General features: G+C 48.4%; 1 protein-coding gene across 2 annotated transcripts in view; it reads right to left on the bottom strand.

Moving 5' to 3' along the window:
• DNPEP (aspartyl aminopeptidase) overlaps positions 1 to 23439 on the bottom strand; it is a 430726-nt gene that overhangs the window by 297556 nt on the left and 109731 nt on the right. The window contains exon 1 of one of the 2 annotated variants that reach the window (XM_069227161.1): positions 10045 to 10180. The exons of the other annotated variant lie outside the window; for it this stretch is intronic. Coding sequence (XP_069083262.1) covers positions 10045 to 10050 — 6 coding nt within the window. The 5' untranslated portion in view covers positions 10051 to 10180. Of the gene's footprint in view, positions 1 to 10044; positions 10181 to 23439 lie in introns of those variants that run through there. 2 annotated transcript variants of the gene reach the window in all.

Below are 23439 nucleotides of genomic sequence, written 5' to 3'. Positions count from 1 at the left end.
CCACTAAGATAAACCTATTGCCTGAAGCAGTAGGAGGGTCAAGGGGGCCAACTATGTCAACCCCTACCCTTTCAAAGGGAACCCCAACCACAGGCAGTGGAATAAGGGGTGCCTTTGGGGTGCCACCTGTCTTGCCACTGGCTTGACAGGTTTCACAGGACTTACAAAACTCTTTTGTGTCCTCAGACATTCTAGGCCAATGAAACAAGGGAACAAGCCTGTCCCACGTTTTCATTTGTCCCAGATGTCCAGCTCGGGGAATGTCGTGGGCTAGAGTTAGGAGGAACTTTCTGTACTCCTGAGGAATCACTAACCTCCTGGCAGTTCCAGGTTTAGGATCCCTTGCTTCAGTGTACAAGAGGTTGTCCTCCCAGTAAACTCTGTGAGAGTCACTGACATCCCCATTAGCCTGTTTGACAGCTTGCTGTCTTAGACCCTCTAGTGTGGGACAGGTATGCTGTGCCACACTCAGCTCCTCCCTGGCAGGCCCCCCTTCACCCAAAAGCTCAGCAGTGTCTGCTTCCAGCTCCTCTGGTGTAGGTTCTGCACAGGGTGGAAATTCTTCTTCCTCAGAAGTAGAATCCACTGTAGAGGGAGGGATAGTAGGAAGTGTTTTACTTCTACTAGCCCTAGCTTTAGGGAGCACTTGGTCCATTGTTCCAGGATCCAAGTCACCCTGTCCTTTTTGCTTTTTGGCCGGAGCTCTTGTTAAAGCAAAAATATGCCCTGGGATGCCCAGCATTGCTGCAGGGGCCTCCAACTCCACATCTGACCAAGCTGATGTCTCCAAATCATTCCCTAATAGACAGTCTACAGGTAAATCTGAAGCTACCACAACTTTCTTTGGACCAGTAAACCCCCCCCCAGTTGAGATTTACAACAGCCATGGGGTGGCTAAGTGTGTTGTTGTGAGCATCGGTTACTTGGTACTGGTGACCAAGTAGGTGTTGTTCAGGGTGGACCAGTTTCTCTATGACCATAGTCACACTGGCTCCAGTGTCCCTGTAGGCCTGAACCTCAACACCATTTATTAGGGGTAGTTGCTTGTACTTATCCATGTTAAGGGGACAAGCAACCAAGGTGGCTAAATCAATAGCCCCCTCAGAGACTAACACAGCCTCTGTGGTCTCCCTAATCAGACCAACCCCAACTAAGTTACCAAAAGTGAGCCCAGCTACTCCCTTGGATTGGCTATTAGTAGGTTTGCTCCCACCACCACTGCTATTAGTAGGGACACTAGGTGTAGCAGTAGGGGTTGTAGTGGTAGGAGGCTTGGTGCTTTTCTTTGGACAACTGGGATCTGTTGTCCAATGGCCTTTTATTTTACATAAATAGCACCATGGTTTCTATTCTTTGTTTTGATTAGAAGAGGATTTGAGCCCACCACCCCCACCAGAGTGTTTTTGTGGGCCTGATGAAGACTCATTTTTAGATTTGTCCCCACCCTTGTCAGAAGACTTACCATCCTTCTTCTTGTTGCCATCTTTGTCACCCCCTGTATGAACTTTTCTGTTCACCCTTGTTCTGACCCATTTGTGTGCCTTCTTTCCCAATTCTTGGGGAGAGGTCAGATCAGAGTCCACCAAGTACTGGTGCAACAAATCAGACACACAATTATTAAGAATATGCTCTCTCAGGATCAAGTTATACAGGCTGTCATAATCAGTAACTTTACTGCCATGTAACCACCCCTCCAAGGCCTTCACTGAATGGTCAATTAAATCAACCCAGTCTTGTGAAGACTCCTTTTTGGTCTCTCTGAACTTTATCCTGTATTGTTCAGTGGTTAAGCCATAACCATCCAGGAGTGCATTCTTAAGAACTGTAAAATTATTGGCATCACTTTCTTTCACAGTAAGGAGCCTATCCCTACCCTTTCAACTAAATGATAGCCATAGGATAGCAGCCCACTGCCTTTGAGGGACATCCTGTACAACACAGGCCCTCTCAAGTGCAGCAAACCACTTGTTAATGTCATCCCCCTCCTTATAAGGGGGAACTATCTTGTGCAGATTCCTAGAATCATGCTCTTTTGCAGGATGACTATTGGGAATACTGCTGCTGCCACCATGGGTTTCTAAACCCAGTTTCTGTCTCTCCTTCTCTACTTCTAAGGGCTGTCTATCCAAATCCAGCTGTTGCTTCTTGAGCTTCAGTCTGGTTTGTTCCACTCTCAATCTATTGAGCTCCCTTTCTAACAATCTGTCATCAGGGTGGGTGGGAGGGACATGTCTTGAAACAGAAGTATGGTGAGAATGGACAGAAGGAGACCTGTCCCTTACAGAAGGCATCCTAACAGCTTGGTTAACAGGAACATCAGTTCTACTGTGGTGAGAATGAATGCTCTTGCTATGATGTGAGACAACACTATCTGTATGGTGTGACTCAACATCAGTACCAACTATGCTAGACTGTCTAGTAATGGGCAGGCTAGGAAGTTTCTTTCCTGAATCTTTTTCTAGGGGAGTCCCTGGATCAGATTGGGAACCATTAGCTACTTTTTCAACAGATGGGGCCCTTGTGGCCTTATCTTGTTCTCTAAGCATGTTAAGCAATAATTCCAAGGAAGGATTCTTCCCTACACTCAAACCTCTTTCTACACAGAGACTCCTTGCTCCTTTCCAGCTAAGGTGGTCATATGCAAGTTTGGACAGATCAACATTTTGGCCTGTGCCAGACATTTTAGAAAGAGTTTAAGTGACAGAAAAAGTGATAAAAAAGTTTTTAGAGCTTTTAGAAAGACAGAAAAAAAACTTTTTAAACTTTTAAGAACTTTTAGAAAGTTTAGAAGTACTTTTCAGCACTTTAGAAAAGAGTGAAAAGAGGAAATGCAAAACTTTTTAGTTATGTGTACATACACTGAACTTGTTTTGTATATTTTTCTCTTATGAAAAGTACAATGACAAGAGTGGTAAGTAGTCTCAAAGCACTTATCCCACCACTGCACAACCAATGTAGGAGGCTGGACTGGCTTGTAGTGAGTACCTAGGGGTACTTGCACCTTGCACCAGGTCCAGTTATCCCTTATTAGTGTATAGGGTGTCTAGCAGCATAGGCTGATAGATAATGGTAGCTTAGCAGAGCAGCTTAGGCTGAACTAGGAGACGAGTGAAGCTCCTACAGTACCACTTAGTGTCATATGCACAATATCATAAGAAAACACAATACACAGATATACTAAAAATAAAGGTACTTTATTTTTATGACAATATGCCAAAAGTATCTCAGTGAGTACCCTCAGTATGAGGATAGCAAATATACACAAGATATATGTACACAATACCAAAATATGCAGTAATAGTATTAGAAAACAGTGCAAACAATGTATAGTTACAATAGGATGCAATGGAGACACATAGGGATAGGGGCAACACAAACCATATACTCCAAAAGTGGAATGCGAACCACGAATGGACCCCAAACCTATGTGACCTTGTAGAGGGTCGCTGGGACTATTAGAAAATAGTAAGGGTTAGAAAAATAGCCCACCCCAAGACCCTGAAAAGTGAGTGCAAAGTGCACTAAAGTTCCCCAAAGGACATAGAAGTCGTGATAGGGGAATTCTGCAGGAAAGACACAAACCAATAATGCAACAACGATGGATTTCCAGTCGAGGGTACCTGTGGAACAAGGGGACCAAGTCCAAAAGTCACAAGCAAGTCGGAGATGGGCAGATGCCCAGGAAATGCCAGCTGTGGGTGCAAAGATGCTGCTACTGGACAGTAGAAGCGTAGGTTTCTGCAAGAACGACAAGGGCTAGAGACTTCCCCTTTGAAGGACGGATCCCTCACGCCGTGGAGAGTCGTGCAGAAGTGTTTTCCCGCCGAAAGACTGCCAACAAGCCTTGCTAGCTGCAAATCGTGCGGTTAGTGTTTTTGGGTGCTGCTGTGGCCCAGGAGGGACCAGGATGTCGCAAATTGCGTCAGGGGACAGAGGGGGCGTCGAGCAAGACAAGGAGCCCTCTCAGCAGCCGGCAGCACCCGCAGAAGTGCCAGAAACAGGCACTACGAGGATGCGTGAAACGGTGCTCACCCGAAGTCGCACAAAGGAGTCCCACGTCGCCGGAGAACAACTTAGGAGGTCGTGCAATGCAGGTTAGAGTGCCGTGGACCCAGGCTGGACTGTGCACAAAGGATTTCCGCCGGAAGTGCACGGAGGCCGGAGTAGCTGCAAAAGTCGCGGTTCCCAGCAATGCAGTCTGGCGTGGGGAGGCAAGGACTTACCTCCACCAAACTTGGACTGAAGAGTCACTGGACTGTGGGAGTCACTTGGACAGAGTTGCTGGATTCAAGGGACCTCGCTCGTCGTGCTGAGAGGAGACCCAAGTTACCGGTGATGCAGTTCTTTGGTGCCTGCGGTTGCAGGGGGACGATTCCGTCGACCCACGGGAGATTTCTTCGGAGCTTCTAGTGCAGAGAGGAGGCAGACTACCCCCACAGCATGCACCACCAGGAAAACAGTCGAGAAGGCGGCAGGATCTGCGTTACAGAGTTGCAGTAGTCATCTTTGCTCCTATGTTGCAGTTTTGCAGGCTTCCAGCGCGGTCAGCAGTCGATTCCTTGGCAGAAGGTGAAGAGAGAGATGCAGAGGAACTCGGATGAGCTCTTGCATTCGTTATCTAAGGAATCCCAAGAGACAGAGACCCTAAATAGCCAGAAAAGAGGGTTTGGCTACCTAGGAGAGAGGATAGGCTAGCAACACCTGAAGGAGCCTATCAGGAGGAGTCTCTGACGTCACCTGATGGCACTGGCCACTCAGAGCAGTAACACCCTCTCTCAGAGGAAGTCCTTTGTTCTGCCATCCTGGGCCAGGCCTGGCTGGACCCCAGGAGGGCAGATGCCTGTCTGAGGGGTTGGCAGCAGCTGCAGTGAAACCACGGGAAAGGCAGTTTGGCAGTACCAGGGTCTGTGCTACAGACCACTGGGATCATGGGATTGTGCCAACTATGCCAGGATGGTATAGATGGGGCAATTCCATGATCATAGACATATTACATGGCCATATTCGGAGTTACCATTGTGAAGCTACATATAGGTAGTGACCTATATGTAGTGCACGCGTGTAATGGTGTCCCCGCACTCACAAAGTCCGGGGAATTGGCCCTGAACAATGTGGGGGCACCTTGGCTAGTGCCAGGGTGCCCACACACTAAGTAACTTAGCACCCAACCTTTACCAGGTAAAGGTTAGACATATAGGTGACTTATAAGTTACTTAAGTGCAGCGTAAAATGGCTGTGAAATAACGTGGACGTTATTTCACTCAGGCTGCAGTGGCAGGCCTGTGTAAGAATTGTCAGAGCTCCCTATGGGTGGCAAAAGAAATGCTGCAGCCCATAGGGATCTCCTGGAACCCCAATACCCTGGGTACCTCAGTACAATATACTAGGGAATTATAAGGGTGTTCCAGTAAGCCAATGTAAATTGGTAAAATTGGTCACTAGCCTGTTAGTGACAATTTGAAAGAAATGAGACAGCATAACCACTGAGGTTCTGATTAGCAGAGCCTCAGTGAGACAGTTAGTCATAACACAGGTAACACATTCAGGCACACTTATGAGCACTGGGGCCCTGACTAGCAGGGTCCCAGTGACACATACAACTAAAACAACATATATACAGTGAAAAATGGGGGTAACATGCCAGGCAAGATGGTACTTTCCTACAGCATGCCTGTTAAAAACAAAATCTTTAGACAGTATGACCAAGTTAAGGAAAGCATCAAAGTGGAAGTCCACAAGATGCTGGAATTGGGAGTCATTGAGCACTCTGACAGCCCCTGGGCTAGCCAGTGGTCCTAGTCCCCAAACCTCACACAAAAGATGGCAAGAGAGAGATGGGTTTTTGTGTGGACTACAGAGGACTTAATTCTGTCACCAAGACAGATGCCCATCCCATTCCAAGGGCAGATGAGTTAATTGACAAATTGGGTACTGCCAAATACTTAAGTACCTTTGACTTGACAGCAGGGTACTGGCAAATCAGAATGGCACCAGGAGCAAAAGAAAAGAAAAGACAGCATTCTCTACACCTGATGGGCACTACCAGTTTACTGTGATGCCCTTTGGGTTAAAGAATGCCCCTGCCACCTTCCAAAAGTTGGCGAATCAAGTCCTTGCTGGCTTGGAGTCCTTTGGTGCAGCTTATCTTGATGATATTGCTGTCTTTAGCTCCAGCTGGCAGGATCAACTGGTCCACCTGAAGATGGTTCTGCAGGCCCTGCAAGCAGCATGCCTCTCTATCAAGGCATCTAAATGTCAGATAGGGCAGGGTACTGTGGTTTACTTGGGGCACCTTGTAGGTGGAGGCCAAGTTCAGCCACTCCAACCCAAGATCCAGACTATTCTGGACTGGGCAGCTCCAAAAACCCAGACTCAAGTCAGGGCATTCCTTGGCTTGACTGGTTACTATAGGAGGTTTGTGAAGGGATATGGATCCATAGTGACACCCCTCACAGAACTTACCTCTAAGAAAATGCCCAAGAAGGTAAACTGGACTGTAGAATGCCAACAGGCCTTTCACACCCTGAAACAAGCTATGTGCACAGCACCAGTTCTAAAAGCTCCAGATTACTCCAAGCAGTTCAAAGGTTACTAAATATTAGACAACACATGTTGCCACGCAGTGAAAGACCCTTTGCCCAAAGATGGATTGCTCACCTTTCTGTTATTATTGCTATATTTGGGTGTTAAATTAGTACTAATAAGGTGCACCCAATGCGATGAGAGAGTTACCAAGTTTTAAAATGACAAACTAATGAAGTAATACTATTGCAAAATGTGCTGGGTTATGCCGCACACTTTGCCTTTTCTTACTGCATAATTTACTCAACACTGCCGCATAATCTGGACCTCTCCTTCATCATAATTCCAGTGACCCTTCTCTTGGTTGGTTAACAGCATTGTCATCAGGTCAGGGCAAGACTATTTCTCTAATCATGGTTTAAAACTGGCACTTTTAATGAATATGTAACTAAAGCATAAAATGGTAGTGTACTGTCCAATAAGCACACTTACATTGAAACAGTCACAAAATGTCCAAGTGACGTGGCTTTATTGATAAAACTATAGAGTGTACAAACAGTAATGTTTGGAAATCGAGTTTTTGCAAATATTTGTCATTGGGACATCATCAAGTAAAGTGTTCTGATTTGTTTTTCTCCTATTTCAATCTTTGCATCACACTTCTGAACTACAAAAAATGTGCATTTGTAATTCCTGATATATTTTGAAATTTTGTACTATGACATCCGTTTTTTAGGATAAGATAAGCAGTATTTAGTAAAAAGACAAACTGACATTTGACCTCTGTTCTTGAACAGACAGCAAATGTGTCAAGATTTAAAGGCATCTTAATTGCTCATTCATTGACACTTACAGAGTGCGAGACCCAGTATAATGCAAACGCAAATCTCCAGCATCACAGAGCTGTACCAACCTTCACCGCTGACAGAACATGATCGGTTAGAACATAAGCCACATGTGAGGCTACAGACAAATGTCTGGAACAGGTGCTTAACTCACTGAGAGGAATGTATGGGTGGATGAGTGAGTGAATGTGCGATTTCTGACACCATTCTCAGGTTATATTCCACATCTTCATCCTGAAAATCCTGCTGCTGTCACTGCGAGATCTATTGCGGTACCTTAGTTGGTCATCGCTTTTCGGAACAGTCTCCACACAGCCTTAGTAGCCATGCTATAGAGCGACACACACTTCAACCTCGTCAAAGAGGTTTCGACTGCACGTCTATCGGGCTGTATGAAATCCCAGCCTCGGTGGTGCATCTGTTCAAAATGCTGAGGGCCGGCAGTAATGCCCCGTCCAATGCACTGCTATCCCTCTACTGAGACATGCAGAAACTCTCACAATCCCTCTCCAACTTGTTGAACCATTTACTACTTAATCAACAACTTAACTGATCTATAACTGAAACAGTTCTCGCTGTTACTGGGGTGTCTATAGCACTCACACTGCACCTCAATCAGACATACACCATGCACATGTACCCAGTGGCGGAACAAAGACCCCCACAGTGTGGGGGTAGGAGGCCCGAGATCCAGGGACCCCCTCAGCACAGTACCCTGGCCTTAGACCTGCTGAGTAAGTTTGGAGGGGGTCCCTTCAAACACTTTGCGGTTCTTATGTTTTGTTTTGTTACGGTACTGTATGTACACATGTTCTGAGGCATCTACAGAACTCTGAGGTGTGTGCGGCTCTCGTAATGCACCTCAATGTAACATACACCATGTGCATGTACACGTGTTCTGAGGTGTGTGCGGCTCTCGCAATGACCCTCAATCTGGCATACATCATGTGTGTGTACTGAGGCATCTGCAGAGCTCTCGCAATGCACCTCAAAACCGACATAAACCATGCACGTGTACACATGTTCTGAGGCATCTGCACAGCTCTCGCAATGCACCTCAAACCGACATAAACCATGCACGTGTGCACATGTTCTGAGGCATCTGCACAGCTCTCGCAGTGCACTTCAATCCGACATACAGCATGCACCTGTGCACATGTTCTGAGGCATTTACAGAGCTCTCGCAGTGCACTTCAATCCGACATACAGCATGCACCTGTGCACATGTTCTGAGGCATTTACAGAGCTCTCGCAATGCATTTCAATCCGACATACACCATGCACGTGTACACATGTTCTGAGGCATCTGCACAGCTCTCGCAGTGCACTTCAATCCGACATACAGCATGCACCTGTGCACATGTTCTGAGGCATTTACAGAGCTCTCGCAATGCATTTCAATCCGACATACACCATGCACGTGTACACATGTTCTGAGGCATCTGCACAGCTCTCGCAGTGCACTTCAATCCGACATACAGCATGCACCTGTGCACATGTTCTGAGGCATTTACAGAGCTCTCGCAATGCATTTCAATCCGACATACACCATGCACGTGTGCACATGTTCTGAGGCATTTACAGAGCTCTCGCAATGCATTTCAATCCGACATACACCATGCACGTGTGCACATGTTCTGAGGCATCTGCACAGCTCTCGCAGTGCACTTCAATCCGACATACACCATGCACCTGTGCACATGTTCTGAGGCATCTGCACAGCTCTCGCAGTGCACTTCAATCCGACATACACCATGCACGTGTACACATGTTCTGAGGCATCTGCACAGCTCTCGCAACGCACCTCGCCTTGATTAGCAGCAGAGGCTCCTCACACGCACAGAGTTATCACAGAACTCTGGTACCTTGACCTGCATGCATGTATAGTGCCCTAGTGCAATGGGCAAAGTGCTGCAATGTTACACCCGATGTGCACGGCCTCCTGGTAGTGCGGCGCTCCTTGTACCGTGCACCAGTGTCTACCACACCCATGGAGCTCTCGGAAAAAAGGGCTCTCTTTACATTGTAACAGCGAATCTAGCGCAGGGAGAGACCAGGTCTGCTGCAGAAATCTGCTCAGTCTGGGTGTTCACAGGGTCAAACGTCTGACTGAGATGTTTTCCCTGTTGTGGTTGATAAATGTGTGACACCGACGTGATTGAATACATGTAATCTGCTTTGGATGTGTAACACGAGTGCCATGTTAGCCGTGTAATCTGAGCGCTTCCAGCAATGATACAAGATGTGACCACAAAGCATCTAATGAATCCGTGCGGCGGGCGCGGCGGAGAGAGGCCGGAGCGGGTCCGCGGGGGGGCTGGGGGCGGGAAGGGCCCGTGAGATAGCGCACTCCGCGGGTGCACCTGCTGCAGGGGCCCAGGGGCACCGATGGAGGGCGCTGCAGGGGGCGGGGGGAGCAGAATTCAGGGGTAAATCACGGGGGGGGGGCTGTGGGGGTGAGGAGCCCCCGGGAGCTGCGGAGTCCGGTTTCGGTGCAGGGCACAGTGACACCGGCCGTGACGGGTCTGGGGGGCTCGAGCAGTGGGACTGGGCTGAGGCAGCGGGGCCCCCTGGGGGGGGGGGGGAGCTGCTGCTAGGAGACCGGCCCGGGGCACACAGGTGACGGGCGGTAAGGGCTCGGGGCCAGGCGCCGGTGAACCCCGTCTCTCCCCGGTACCTGCATCGTGTCCGCTCCTCCGGCTCAGAGTCCGTCCTGTGCACCGGAGAACGAAACCGAAACTGACAACCTCCCCGGCGGCCGTCCGTCTTCTGTGTCTATGACGAACAGACCAGAGGTCCCCAGCAGGCCGTCCGTCTTCTGTGTCTATGACGAACAGAGCCGAGGTCCCCAGCAGGCCGTCCGTCTTCTGTGTCTATGACGAACAAAGCAGAGGTCCCCAGCAGGCCGTCCGTCTTCTGTGTCTATGACGAACAGAGCAGAGGTCCCCAGCAGGCCGTCCGTCTTCTGTGTCTATGACGAACAGAGCAGAGGTCCCCAGCAGGCCGTCCGTCTTCTGTGTCTATGACGAACAGAGCAGAGGTCCCCAGCAGGCCGTCCGTCTTCTGTGTCTATGACGAACAGAGCAGAGGTCCCCAGCAGGCCGTCCGTCTTCTGTGTCTATGACGAACAGAGCAGAGGTCCCCAGCAGGCCGTCCGTCTTCTGTGTCTATGACGAACAGAGCAGAGGTCCCCAGCAGGCCGTCCGTCTTCTGTGTCTATGACGAACAGAGCAGAGGTCCCCAGCAGGCCGTCCGTCTTCTGTGTCTATGACGAACAGAGCCGAGGTCCCCAGCAGGCCGTCCGTCTTCTGTGTCTATGACGAACAAAGCAGAGGTCCCCTAAAGGCCGTCCGTCTTCTGTGTCTATGACGAACAGAGCCGAGGTCCCCAGCAGGCCGTCCGTCTTCTGTGTCTATGACGAACAAAGCAGAGGTCCCCAGCAGGCCGTCCGTCTTCTGTGTCTATGACGAACAGAGCAGAGGTCCCCAGCAGGCCGTCCGTCTTCTGTGTCTATGACGAACAAAGCAGAGGTCCCCTAAAGGCCGTCCGTCTTCTGTGTCTATGACGAACAGAGCCTAGGTCCCCAGCAGGCCGTCCGTCTTCTGTGTCTATGACGAACAAAGCAGAGGTCCCCTAAAGGTAGTCCGTCTTCTGTGTCTATGACGAACAGAGCAGAGGTCCCCGGCAGGCCGTCCGTCTTCTGGGTCTATGACGAACAGAGCAGAGGTCCCCAGCAGGCCGTCCGTCTTCTGTGTCTATGACGAACAAAGCAGAGGTCACCTAAAGGCCGTCCGTCTTCTGTGTCTATGACGAACAGAGCCGAGGTCCCCAGCAGGCCGTCCGTCTTCTGTGTCTATGACGAACAAAGCAGAGGTCCCCAGCAGGCCGTCCGTCTTCTGTGTCTATGACGAACAGAGCAGAGGTCCCCAGCAGGCCGTCCGTCTTCTGTGTCTATGACGAACAAAGCAGAGGTCCCCAGCAGGCCGTCCGTCTTCTGTGTCTATGACGAACAGAGCAGAGAGCAGCTGCAGGCCGTCCGTCTTCTCTGTCTGTGTCACGTTTCGTGTTCTGTCTGCGCATGTTCCGTGCTCCCCCTGCCGGCCGCAGGGCGCAGGTGCAGCTCACCCACAGTATATAAGGAGCAGAGTCCCCCTCTGTGCAGTTCTATGCCAGGACCAAAGGCGAGGGTCATGCATCACTGGCTTCACTCCCTATCTGTGCTCCTTCTTGAGAGCTGAAGTGGGAAGGGCACTAGCTCCCGCCTCCGTGTCCCCCAGGGTCCCTGAGCCACTACAGACCTCAGAAGTCAACTTGGCGACACTTTCCTGCAGGGATGCAAGCGCCTTTGCAATAGCCTGGGAAAGAATCTTCTCTACCCGCAGGAAAACATGTTGTGGGGGCCGTTCCTCCTCATATGCCAGAATAGGGGAATACTGATGCTCCCATTAGGACTCCATAATTAAGGAGGGTGTGAGCGCCAGCATACAGTAATCGCCCGGGGTAGTTGGGTGGCAGCTCCCTCACAGCTGTCCAGAGCCACCAAATACACTACAGCCACTGGGTGGCATCAACTCGTGAACCGGCCTGAGGTCCTGAAATAAACTTCCCACAACTGCTGTGTAATGCGAGGGTTGGTAGGGAGTAAAACCAAGTGTGGAGTTCTTGAAACACAGGAACAAACCACTGCAACCTCCCTAGTGGGCATCGCTAGTCTGTGGAGCGCTGTTGCTGGAAGTCCGCTTCACGCCGGGCCACGATGCACCTTACAGAGACCTCACTCGGCGACAAACAGTGGCACCTGGCGGACCCGCGCAGTTAAAAGACATGCTGTGGCTGGAGCGTACTGCGACTTGGATGCTGATAGCAGTACACACAGTAACGACACAGAACTATGATGAGGAAAGTACTCCGCGTCATCTCCTAGAGCAGAGGTCTTCAAACTGGGGGGCGGGCCCCCCTAGGGGGGCCTCAATTGATCCCAGGGGGGACTCCAAACTCTGGGCAAAATAAATATTATACAGATAACTTGCCTTTGTTTTAAGCAGAAGCATGTTATTGCAGTTTTAAAAAGGTAACAATACTTAACTGCAATGTTTAAATAGGTTTAGACATATTTAAACATTGCCATCTTTCTAAAATAATTGTGAAAAATTCTGAGGGGGGCCCAATGATTTTTATTTTTCAAATAGGAGGGCGCGGCATTAAAAAGTTTGAAGACCACTGTCCTAGTGTTGTGCCGCGTGGTGCGGCGCGAACCGAATGTTCGGCACAAGCCGGGCGTTCGGCTGGGGCCGCACAGCGCGTTTCTAAAACGCGGCGCGCCCCCAGCCTTTCATGCACTTTTCGAGGCCCCAGGCATTGCATGGGGCCTCGCTCTGTCGTTTTCCACCGCCTTGCTGGGGTCTCCTGACCCCCCTTACCTGTTCTTCTTTCTTCCTTCTTATCCTCTTTCTTTTCTTCTTTCTGGGGTCTTTTTTGTTGTACCTTTTTTATGTCTTCTTCCCTTCCCAGGTTACCTTTCTCTTCCCAGCATTCATTGTTCCCTATTCTCTATGGTTTCTATTCTGTTTTGTTCTATGTACCTCTCCCTGTCTAATATGGTGTCCTTTTACTTCCTGTGGGTCACTTCCTGTCCTTTGGTATATAAGGGCTGTGTTTTCTTCATTTCCTTGCGCTGCAACACTTTCTGCTCAGTTAGTGTCTTCGCTCCTGATTTCCTCCCCTTTTTGGTTCTGGATTTCAGCATTCTGTGTTTCCTGACTTTTGCTCCTTTTGGATTCTTGTTTGTTTGTTCTTGTTTTTTCCAGGAATCTTCCTGTTGGAGGTTTTTCCCCTTTTTCTAAGGGTTTTTTTCCCTCTGGCGCTATTTTCTGAAGGGCACAGTCTGTTCTTGGCGTCTCCATTGCCTACAGCACCGTGGCTACCAGAAAGAGTCGCCCCTTTTTGGGCCAAAGTCGAACATTGAAGATCCACGCCACCAGATCTGCAAATTCCAGGCGCAAGCAGCACGTGAGTCATGACAGATTGCAGCGCCCAACCATTCCGACGTCCTCAAACACCATGGATGACTCAGTGGCGGCTGCTGCAGATCCGGAACAATCTCTTTTGACCACGATTCAGCAACAAGCTCAGGAATTGCAACAACTACGCAATGAAAATGCTGCGTTACGACAGGCTTTGGCTCTCCGCACCAGTGATGTTCCAACTATCTCCGCTTCCACCCCTTGTTTCTCTGGTGAACCAACCAAGCTTTGCGAGTTCCTGGATGCATTAACAGTGTACTTCGCCTTCCGACCTACCCAATTCTCCCACGACAGGACCAAGGTGGGTTATCTTATCAGTGCCTTATCCGGTCCAGCCTTGGCCTGGGCAACCCCGATGGTGTCCTCCAACGACCCTGTATTGTCGGACTATTCCACCTTTGTGAGTCGCTTCAAACAGATGTTTAGCCGTCCTGGATTGGAAGCCTCTGCTGAAGAAGCCCTATGTGACATCCAACAAGGCTCGCAAGACGTCCTGCAATATATAACCCGTTTTCGTCAGCTGGCGGCAGAGACCACTTGGGTGGAACGTACTCTGGTAACTTTATTTCGTAGAGGACTCAAAGAAGAAATAAAGGATGAACTAGTACATTCTACCAGAGCAGAAGAGCTTCGTGGCCTGATGGATCAAGCACTGTCCATCGAATATCGTCTTCAGGAACGGAGATCGGAAAAGAAAAGGAGTAGAGGGTTTTCCCAGCCAAGTAGCTCACGAGCTTGCCTGCAGCGTTCCGAGGAACCTCGCACTCCTGCTAGAGACATCGAAGGGGAACCCATGCAGGTGGATACTACCCGAGGTCCGCTCTCTGCTAGTGAACGAGAAGACAGACGCAAGAGAGGGTTGTGCCTGTACAGTGGTTCTGCTGGTCACATGCTTCGTACCTGTCCTGTACGTCCGCCCAGGCCTTCGGGAAACGCCACCTCCCGTCCTCTGTAAGAAGGGAGGGGACGGGATCTACAGCTATACCTTCCATCAGCTCCTTTAATGACAATACAACCGCCTTGTTCATTTTTCCTGTCCTGTTACAACTTCCTGACGGTCGTCAAGAAAAGACTATGGCATTACTGGATTGTGGTGCTAGTGGTATATACATGGACAAGACGTGGGCTGCTGCTCACCAAGTTCCTACACAAGCAAAAGAAGTACCCGAACAGGTACACACCGTGGATGGATCCTTGATATCCTCGGGTCCTGTAGACACCACTACCCTGATGTTAAGTCTACAGGTGGGAAACCATCAAGAACACATTTCCTTCGATCTTATCACGTCCCCCAACCATACCATCATTCTTGGAATTCCGTGGTTCATCAGACATAACCCGTATATAAATTGGGTAACCCGGACAGTTTCTTTGTCTTCGCAATTTTGTCATGAGAACTGTTTTACTTCCGACAAGTATTGGTCTCCGAAAAGATCCTTAGATACTGAAGGTGCCACTGGTATGTCCATTAATACGGTCCAAAGGGTCCCAGACCACTATTTGGAGTTTCAGGATGTTTTCCAAAAAACGTCGAAACCTGTGCTACCTCCACATCGAGAATATGATTGTGCTATTCCATTGGAACCCGGCACAATTGTTCCTTTTGGGAGGATGTACTCTCTCACGGAACCCGAAAGAGAAGTTCTAAAAGAGTATCTGGACGAAAATATACAGAGTGGTCTTATTGTTCCATCGTCGTCTCCGGCTGGGGCTCCTCTCTTTTTTGTGCCCAAGAAGACAAAGGATCTTCGTCCTTGCCTGGATTTTCGAGGTCTGAATAAAATAACAATTAAAGATCGTTATCCTTTGCCTCTCATCAGGGACATACTAGAAGCTATAAGAGGGGCTCAACGTTTTACTAAATTAGATTTACGAGGAGCTTACCACCTTTTACGCATAAAAGAAGGCGACGAATGGAAGACAGCTTTCAGGACTCCATTTGGCCATTTTGAATATAGGGTTATGCCGTTTGGTCTTACTAACGCCCCCGCAATCTTCCAGAGATTTATGGACTCAGTGTTTTCAGACCTTCTGAATCAGACAGTCGTGATCTACCTAGATGATATTCTTATTTATTCTAGAAATCCTGAACTCCATTCTTCCCATGTGAAACAAGTTCTTCAAAGACTTCGTGCTCATCAACTATTTTGCAAACCAGAAAAATGTGAGTTCGACATGACGGAAGTCAAATATCTGGGCTATCATTTAAGTCCCACCGGCATAGCTATGGATCAAGAAAAGGTACAAGCTATCCTAGAGTGGCCTTCTCCTTCTTCCATAAAAGAAACACAATGTTTCCTAGGGTTAGCAAACTTCTATCGACAATTCATTCTAGACTTTGCCAGACTGACTAGCCACATAACTCACACCTTAAAAAAGGAAAATTTAAAGAAAGGGTTTATCTGGACTGAGGCGGCTGAAGCAGCCTTTCAAGAATTAAAGAGAGCCTTCACCCAAGCCCCCATCTTGAGACATCCAGATACCACCAAACAATTTATAGTCGTAACTGATGCTTCTGAGAGAGCCATCGGAGCTGTCTTACTCCAACGACAAGAGGATGATGGTCTTGAACATCCTGTTTTCTACTTGTCTCATATCCTTTCCACAGCTGAACAACACTATTCTGTACTGGAAAGGGAATTATTGGCTCTGAAAACAGCCTGCCTTGAGTGGAGACAGTTTCTGATGGGTTCCAAGGAACCATTTGAGGTGAGGACAGACCACCGTAACCTACAATGTTTACGAAATTTTGTATGCCAGAATAGTCGTCAGGCCCGCTGGGCCTTTTTCTTCAGTCAGTACGATTTTTTTATCACATATATTCCTGGATCTCAAAACATTCTGGCTGATGCTCTGTCTCGCCGATATCCAGAGTGTACTCCTTCCTTATCTCAGTATCTTCTGGAACCCCGTAAGATCATTGGAGTGGCTCAGTCTTTCCTGGAAGAAGTACAACTGGAATACGCCAATCTATCGGACCACGACATTGAAGAACTAAGACCATTAATACATAAGAAACAAGGATATTTTTATTATCAAAACCTGATATTCCTCCCCACTAACAAGGTGCAAGAAAAGGCATTACAAATGTGCCATGATTCACCTGTAGCTGGTCATAGAGGCATCAAGGCCACACAAGAACTTCTTTCACGATTTTTCTGGTGGCCTACCTGGAAGCTGGATGTGGAAAGATACGTCCAGGCCTGTCCCATATGTGCCCAAATCAAGATACCCCATACCAGACCGGCAGGATTACTACAGCCTTTGCCTGTTCCACCTGCCCCATGGCATACCATCTCTACTGATTTTATGTGTTCACTCCCACCATCAGCGGGAAACCGGGTCATCATGGTCACGGTGGATTCTTTCACGAAGATGGCTCATTTCACTGCCCTGAAAAGGCTACCTACTTCTCAGGAACTAAGTCAAATATTCATTGATCATATCTTCCGTCTCCATGGACTTCCACATACCATAATATCTGATAGAGGACCTCAGTACATTTCCCGATTTTGGAGGCATTTTTGTAAAACACTAAATATTAATAGAGCCCTGTCTTCAGGATTCCATCCTCAGACCAACGGCCAGACCGAGTGTCTGAACCAAGGACTAGAGCAATATCTTCGATGCTTTTGCAATTCTACCCAAAGTAACTGGAACACTTACCTCTCTATAGCAGAATTTTCCTACAATAACTCAGTCCATAGTGCCTCCAAGGTCACTCCCTTTTTCTGTTCATATGGTTTTCATCCTACCTCTTTTCCTACTTCTCCACAATCCAACTCTCCTCTACCCGCTATTACCTGTTTCTCCAAACGCCTTCTCCAAATCCATAGACTAATTCGATCTAATTTGTTACATACCAAGAGATATATGAAGAAGGCTGCAGACAAGAGACGTGCTACCAATCCAGACTATCATCCGCAAGATAAAGTCTGGCTCTCCTCCAAATTCTTACCCTCACGTCTTTCTCAAAATAAGTTCACACCTCGTTACTATGGGCCTTTCCGTATTCTTCAGTTGGTCAATCCTGTCACTGTCCGTCTTCACTTACCTCATACATGGAAGATTCATCCGGTCTTTCATGTTTCTCAGCTTAAACCTTATGTGCCTGACCCTTACTCACGTCAGTTTCCTTGTCCACCTCCTGTACTCGTGGATGATGTTCCTGAATATGAAGTACAGGAAATTTGTGACTCTCGTCTTTTTCACAAACGCCTTCAGTATCTGATTCATTGGAAGGGTTATCCTCTCAGTGAATGCTCTTGGGAAGATGCATCTTCTGTTCACGCTCCTCGCCTGATTCAACGCTTTCACCGTTTATTTCCTCTCAAACCTGGACCTTCGGGAGGGGGACCTACTGTCGCGCCGCGTGGTGCGGCGCGAGCCGAATGTTCGGCACAAGCCGGGCGTTCGGCTGGGGCCGCACAGCGCGTTTCTAAAACGCGGCACGCCCCCAGCCTTTCATGCACTTTTCGAGGCCCCAGGCATTGCATGGGGCCTCGCTCTGTCGTTTTCCACCGCCTTGCTGGGGTCTCCTGACCCCCCTTACCTGTTCTTCTTTCTTCCTTCTTATCCTCTTTCTTTTCTTCTTTCTGGGGTCTTTTTTGTTGTACCTTTTTTATGTCTTCTTCCCTTCCCAGGTTACCTTTCTCTTCCCAGCATTCATTGTTCCCTATTCTCTATGGTTTCTATTCTGTTTTGTTCTGTGTACCTCTCCCTGTCTAATATGGTGTCCTTTTACTTCCTGTGGGTCACTTCCTGTCCTTTGGTATATAAGGGCTGTGTTTTCTTCATTTCCTTGCGCTGCAACACTTTCTGCTCAGTTAGTGTCTTCGCTCCTGATTTCCTCCCCTTTTTGGTTCTGGATTTCAACATTCTGTGTTTCCTGACTTTTGCTCCTTTTGGATTCTTGTTTGTTTGTTCTTGTTTTTTCCAGGAATCTTCCTGTTGGAGGTTTTGCCCCTTTTTCTAAGGGTTTTTTTCCCTCTGGCACTATTTTCTGAAGGGCACGGTCTGTTCTTGGCGTCTCCATTGCCTACAGCACCGTGGCTACCAGAAAGAGTCGCCCCTTTTTGGGCCAAAGTCGAACATTGAAGATCCACGCCACCAGATCTGCAAATTCCAGGCGCAAGCAGCACGTGAGTCGTGACACCTAGAGGGTGATCTGGCTGAGGTGCTTGACGCATCGGTGCAGCACTCTGTCAACAGGGCACTGGAGGCTTCTGTCCCCACTGTGTCAACTAAGCTTTGGCGGCGGCATTAAAGCCTATTACGGCCCGACTCAAACTATTTGCCAAACAGCAGCTATATGACCAACCGGTAGCTCCATAAACAGTGGAAAGAGGTTCCAATCAACCTCATAAAGCAAAAGCCAAGTCATCTGATTGACATCACGCTGACGCCTTATCTGCCCTCGCCCAAGATCCCTCTGGAGATCACCAACTTTGTTGAGCCCCTTCCACCTCCAAAAGACCCTATGCCAAAAGCAAATCATCCACAGACTCAGACTCCACAAACAGGGATGATTTTCACTCTGACTAGGTGTAGGAAAGTACCATCTTGCCTGGCATGTTACCCCCATTTTTCACTGTATATATGTTGTTTTAGTTGTATGTGTCACTGGGACCCTGCCAGCCAGGGACCCAGTGCTCATAGGTGTGCCTGAATGTGTTACCTGTGTTATGACTAACTGTCTCACTGAGGCTCTGCTAATCAGAACCTCAGTGGTTATGCTCTCTCATTTCTTTCAAATTGTCACTGACAGGCTAGTGACCAATTTTACCAATTTACATTGGCTTACTGGAACACCCTTATAATTCCCTAGTATATGGTACTGAGGTACCCAGGGTATTGGGGTTCCAGGAGATCCCTATGGGCTGCAGCATTTCTTTTGCCACCCATAGGGAGCTCTGACAAATCCTACACAGACCTGCCACTGCAGCCTGAGTGAAATAACGTCCACGTTATTTCACAGCCATTTTTCACTGCACTTAAGTAACTTATAAGTCACCTATATGTCTAACCTTTACCTAGTAAAGGTTGGGTGCTAAGGTACTTAGTGTGTGGGCACCCTGGCACTAGCCAAGGTGCCCCCACATTGTTCAGGGCCAATTCCCCGGACTTTGTGAGTGCGGGGACACCATTACACGCGTGCACTACATATAGGTCACTACCTATATGTAGCTTCACAATGGTAACTCCGAATATGGCCATGTAATATGTCTATGATCATGGAATTGCCCCCTCTATACCATCCTGGCATAGTTGGCACAATCCCATGATCCCAGTGGTCTGTAGCACAGACCCTGGTACTGCCAAACTGCCTTTCCCGGGGTTTCACTGCAGCTGCTGCTGCTGCCAACCCCTCAGACAGGCATCTGCCCTCCTGGGGTCCAGCCAGGCCTGGCCCAGGATGGCAGAACAAAGGACTTCCTCTGAGAGAGGGTGTTACACCCTCTCCCTTTGGAAAATGGTGTGAAGGCAGGGGAGGAGTAGCCTCCCCCAGCCTCTGGAAATGCTTTCTTGGGCACAGATGTGCCCAATTCTGCATAAGCCAGTCTACACCGGTTCAGGGGACCCCTTAGCCCTGCTCTGGCGCGAAACTGGACAAAGGAAAGGGGAGTGACCACTCCCCTGACCTGCACCTCCCCTGGGAGGTGCCCAGAGCTCCTCCAGTGTGCTCCAGACCTCTGCCATCTTGGAAACAGAGGTGCTGCTGGCACACTGGACTGCTCTGAGTGGCCAGTGCCACCAGGTGACGTCAGAGACTCCTTGTGATAGGCTCCTTCAGGTGTTGCTAGCCTATCCTCTCTCCTAGGTAACCAAACCCTCTTTTCTGGCTATTTAGGGTCTCTGTCTCTTGGGATTCCTCAGATAACGAATGCAAGAGCTCATCCGAGTTCCTCTGCATCTCTCTCTTCACCTTCTGCCAAGGAATCGACTGCTGACCGCGCTGGAAGCCTGCAAAACTGCAACATAGTAGCAAAGACGACTACTGCAACTCTGTAACGCTGATCCTGCCGCCTTCTCAACTGTTTTCCTGGTGGTGCATGCTGTGGGGGTAGTCTGCCTCCTCTCTGCACTAGAAGCTCCGAAGAAATCTCCCGTGGGTCGACGGAATCTTCCCCCTGCAACCGCAGACACCAAAAAGCTGCATTACCGGTCCCTTGGGTCTCCTCTCAGTACGACGAGCGAGGTCCCTTGAATCCAGCAACTCTGTCCAAGTGACTCCCACAGTCCAGTGACTCTTCAGTCCAAGTTTGGTGGAGGTAAGTCCTTGCCTCACCTCGCTAGACTGCATTGCTGGGAACCGCGACTTTTGCAGCTACTCCGGCCCCTGTGCACTTCCGGCGGAAATCCTTTGTGCACAGCCAAGCCTGGGTCCACGGCACTCTAACCTGCATTGCACGACTTTCTAAGTTGGTCTCCGGCGACGTGGGACTCCTTTGTGTAACTTCGGGTGAGCACAGTTTCACGCATCCTCGTAGTGCCTGTTTCTGGCACTTCTCCGGGTGCTACCTGCTGCTAAGAGGGCTCCTTGTCTTGCTCGACGTCCCCTCTACCTCCTGGTCCAATTTGCGACCTCCTGGTCCCTCCTGGGCCACAGCAGCGACCAAAAACGCTAACCGCACGATTTGCAGCTGGCAAGGCTTGTTGGCGTTCTTTCGGCGGGAAAACACTTCTGCACGACTCTACAAGGCGAGGGGGATCCGTCCTCCAAGGGGGAAGTCTCTAGCCCTTTGCGTTCCTGCAGAGACCGCAGCTTCTTCTGTCCAGTGGAGGCTTCTTTGCACCCGCAGCTGGCATTTCCTGGGCGTCTGCCCATCTCCGACTTGCTTGTGACTTTTGGACTTGGTCCCCTTGTTCCACAGTACCCCAGATTGGAAATCCAGCGTTGTTGCATTGTTGGGTGTGTCTTTCCTGCCTTATTCCCCTATCACGACTTCTTTGTCCTTTGGGGAACTTTAGTGCACTTTGCACTCACTTTTCAGGGTCTTGGGGTGGGCTATTTTTCTAACCCTCACTATTTTCGAATAGTCCCAGCGACCCTCTACAAGGTCACATAGGTTTGGGGTCCATTCGTGGTTCGCATTCCACTTTTGGAGTATATGGTTTGTGTTGCCCCTATCCCTATGTGTCCCCATTGCATCCTATTGTAACTATACATTGTTTGCACTGTTTTCTAAGACTATACTGCATATTTCTGGTATTGTGTATATATATCTTGTGTATATTTCCTATCCTCTCACTGAGGGTACACTCTAAGATACTTTGGCATATTGTCATAAAAATAAAGTACCTTTATTTTTAGTATAACTGTGTATTGTGTTTTCTTATGAAATTGTGCATATGACACTAAGTGGTACTGTGGTAGCTTCACACGTCTCCTAGTTCAGCCTAAGCTGCTCTGCTAAGCTACCATTATCTATCAGCCTAAGCTGCTAGACACCCTATACACTAATAAGGGATAACTGGGCCTGGTGCAAGGTGCAAGTACCCGTAGGTACTCACTACAAGCCAGTCCAGCCTCCTACATTGGTTGTGCAGCGGTGGGATAAGTGCTTTGAGACTACTTACCACTCTTGTCATTGTACTTTTCATAAGAGAAAAATATACAAAACAAGTTCAGTGTATATACACATAACCAAAAAGTTTTGCATTTCCTCTTTTCACTCTTTTCTAAGTGCTGAAAAGTGCTTCTAACTTTCTAAAAAGTTTTAAAAGTTTTTTTCTCTGTCTTTCTAAAAGCTCTGACAAACATTTTTCTCTTTTTCTATCACTTTAACTCTCTCTAAAAATGTCTGGCACAGGCCAAAATGTTGATCTGTCCAAACTTGCATATGACCACCTTAGCTGGAGTCTCTGTGTAGAGAGAGGTTTGAGTGTAGGGAAGAATCCTTCCTTGGAATTGTTACTTAACATACTTAGAGAACAAGATAAGGCAAGAAGTGCCCCATTTGTTTAAAAAGTAGCTAATGGTTCCCAATCTGATCCAGGGACTCCCCCAGGAAAAGATTCAGGAAAGAAACTTCCTAGCCTGCCCATTACTAGACAGTCTAGCATAGTTGGTAATGATGTGGAGTCACACCATACAAATAGTGTTGTCTCACATCATAGCAAAAGCATTTATTCTCACCACAGTGGTACTGATGTTTCTGTTAGCCAAGCTGTTAGGGTGCCCTCTGTAAGGGACAGGTCTCCTTCTGTCCATTCTCACCATACTTCTGTTTCGAGGCATGTCCCTCCCACCCACCCTGATGACAGATTGTTAGAAAGGGAGCTCAATAGATTGAGAGTGGAACAAACCAGACTGAAGCTCAAAAAGCAACAGCTGGATTTGGATAGACAGACTTTAGAAGTAGAGAAGGAGAGACAGAAACTGGGTTTAGAAACCCATGGTGGCAGCAGCAGAATTCCCCATAGTCATCCTGCAAAAGAGCATGATTCCAGGAATCTGCATAAGATAGTTCCCCCTTATAAGGAGGGGGATGACATTAACAAGTGGTTTGCTGCACTTGAGAGGGCCTGTGCTGTACAGGATGTCCCTCAAAGGCAGTGGGCTGCTATCCTATGGCTATCACTTAGTGGAAAAGGTAGGGATAGGCTCCTTACTGTAAAAGAAAATGAAGCTAATGATTACAAAGTTCTTAAGAATGCACTCCTGGATGGTTATGGCTTAACCACTGAACAATACAGGATAAAGTTCAAAGAGACCAAAAAGGAGTCTTCACAAGACTGGGTTGATTTCATTGACCATTCAGTGAAGGCCTTGGAGGGGTGGTTACATGGCAGTAAAGTTACTGATTATGACAGCCTGTATAACTTGATCCTGAGAGAGCATATTCTTAATAATTGTGTGTCTGATTTGTTGCACCAGTACTTGGTGGACTCTGATCTGACCTCTCCCCAAGAATTGGGAAAGAAGGCAGAAAAATGGGTCAGAACAAGGGTGAACAGAAAAGTTCATACAGGGGGTGACAAAGATGGCAACAAGAAGAAGGATGGTAAGTCTTCTGACAAGTGTGGGGACAAATCTAAAAATGAGT

The sequence above is a fragment of the Pleurodeles waltl genome, chromosome 3_2 (genome assembly GCF_031143425.1).
Source record: "Pleurodeles waltl isolate 20211129_DDA chromosome 3_2, aPleWal1.hap1.20221129, whole genome shotgun sequence".
Lineage (NCBI taxonomy): Eukaryota > Metazoa > Chordata > Amphibia > Caudata > Salamandridae > Pleurodeles > Pleurodeles waltl.
Note: the sequence above shows the minus strand (reverse complement) of the source record. Positions and strands in the feature narration are given on the sequence as shown.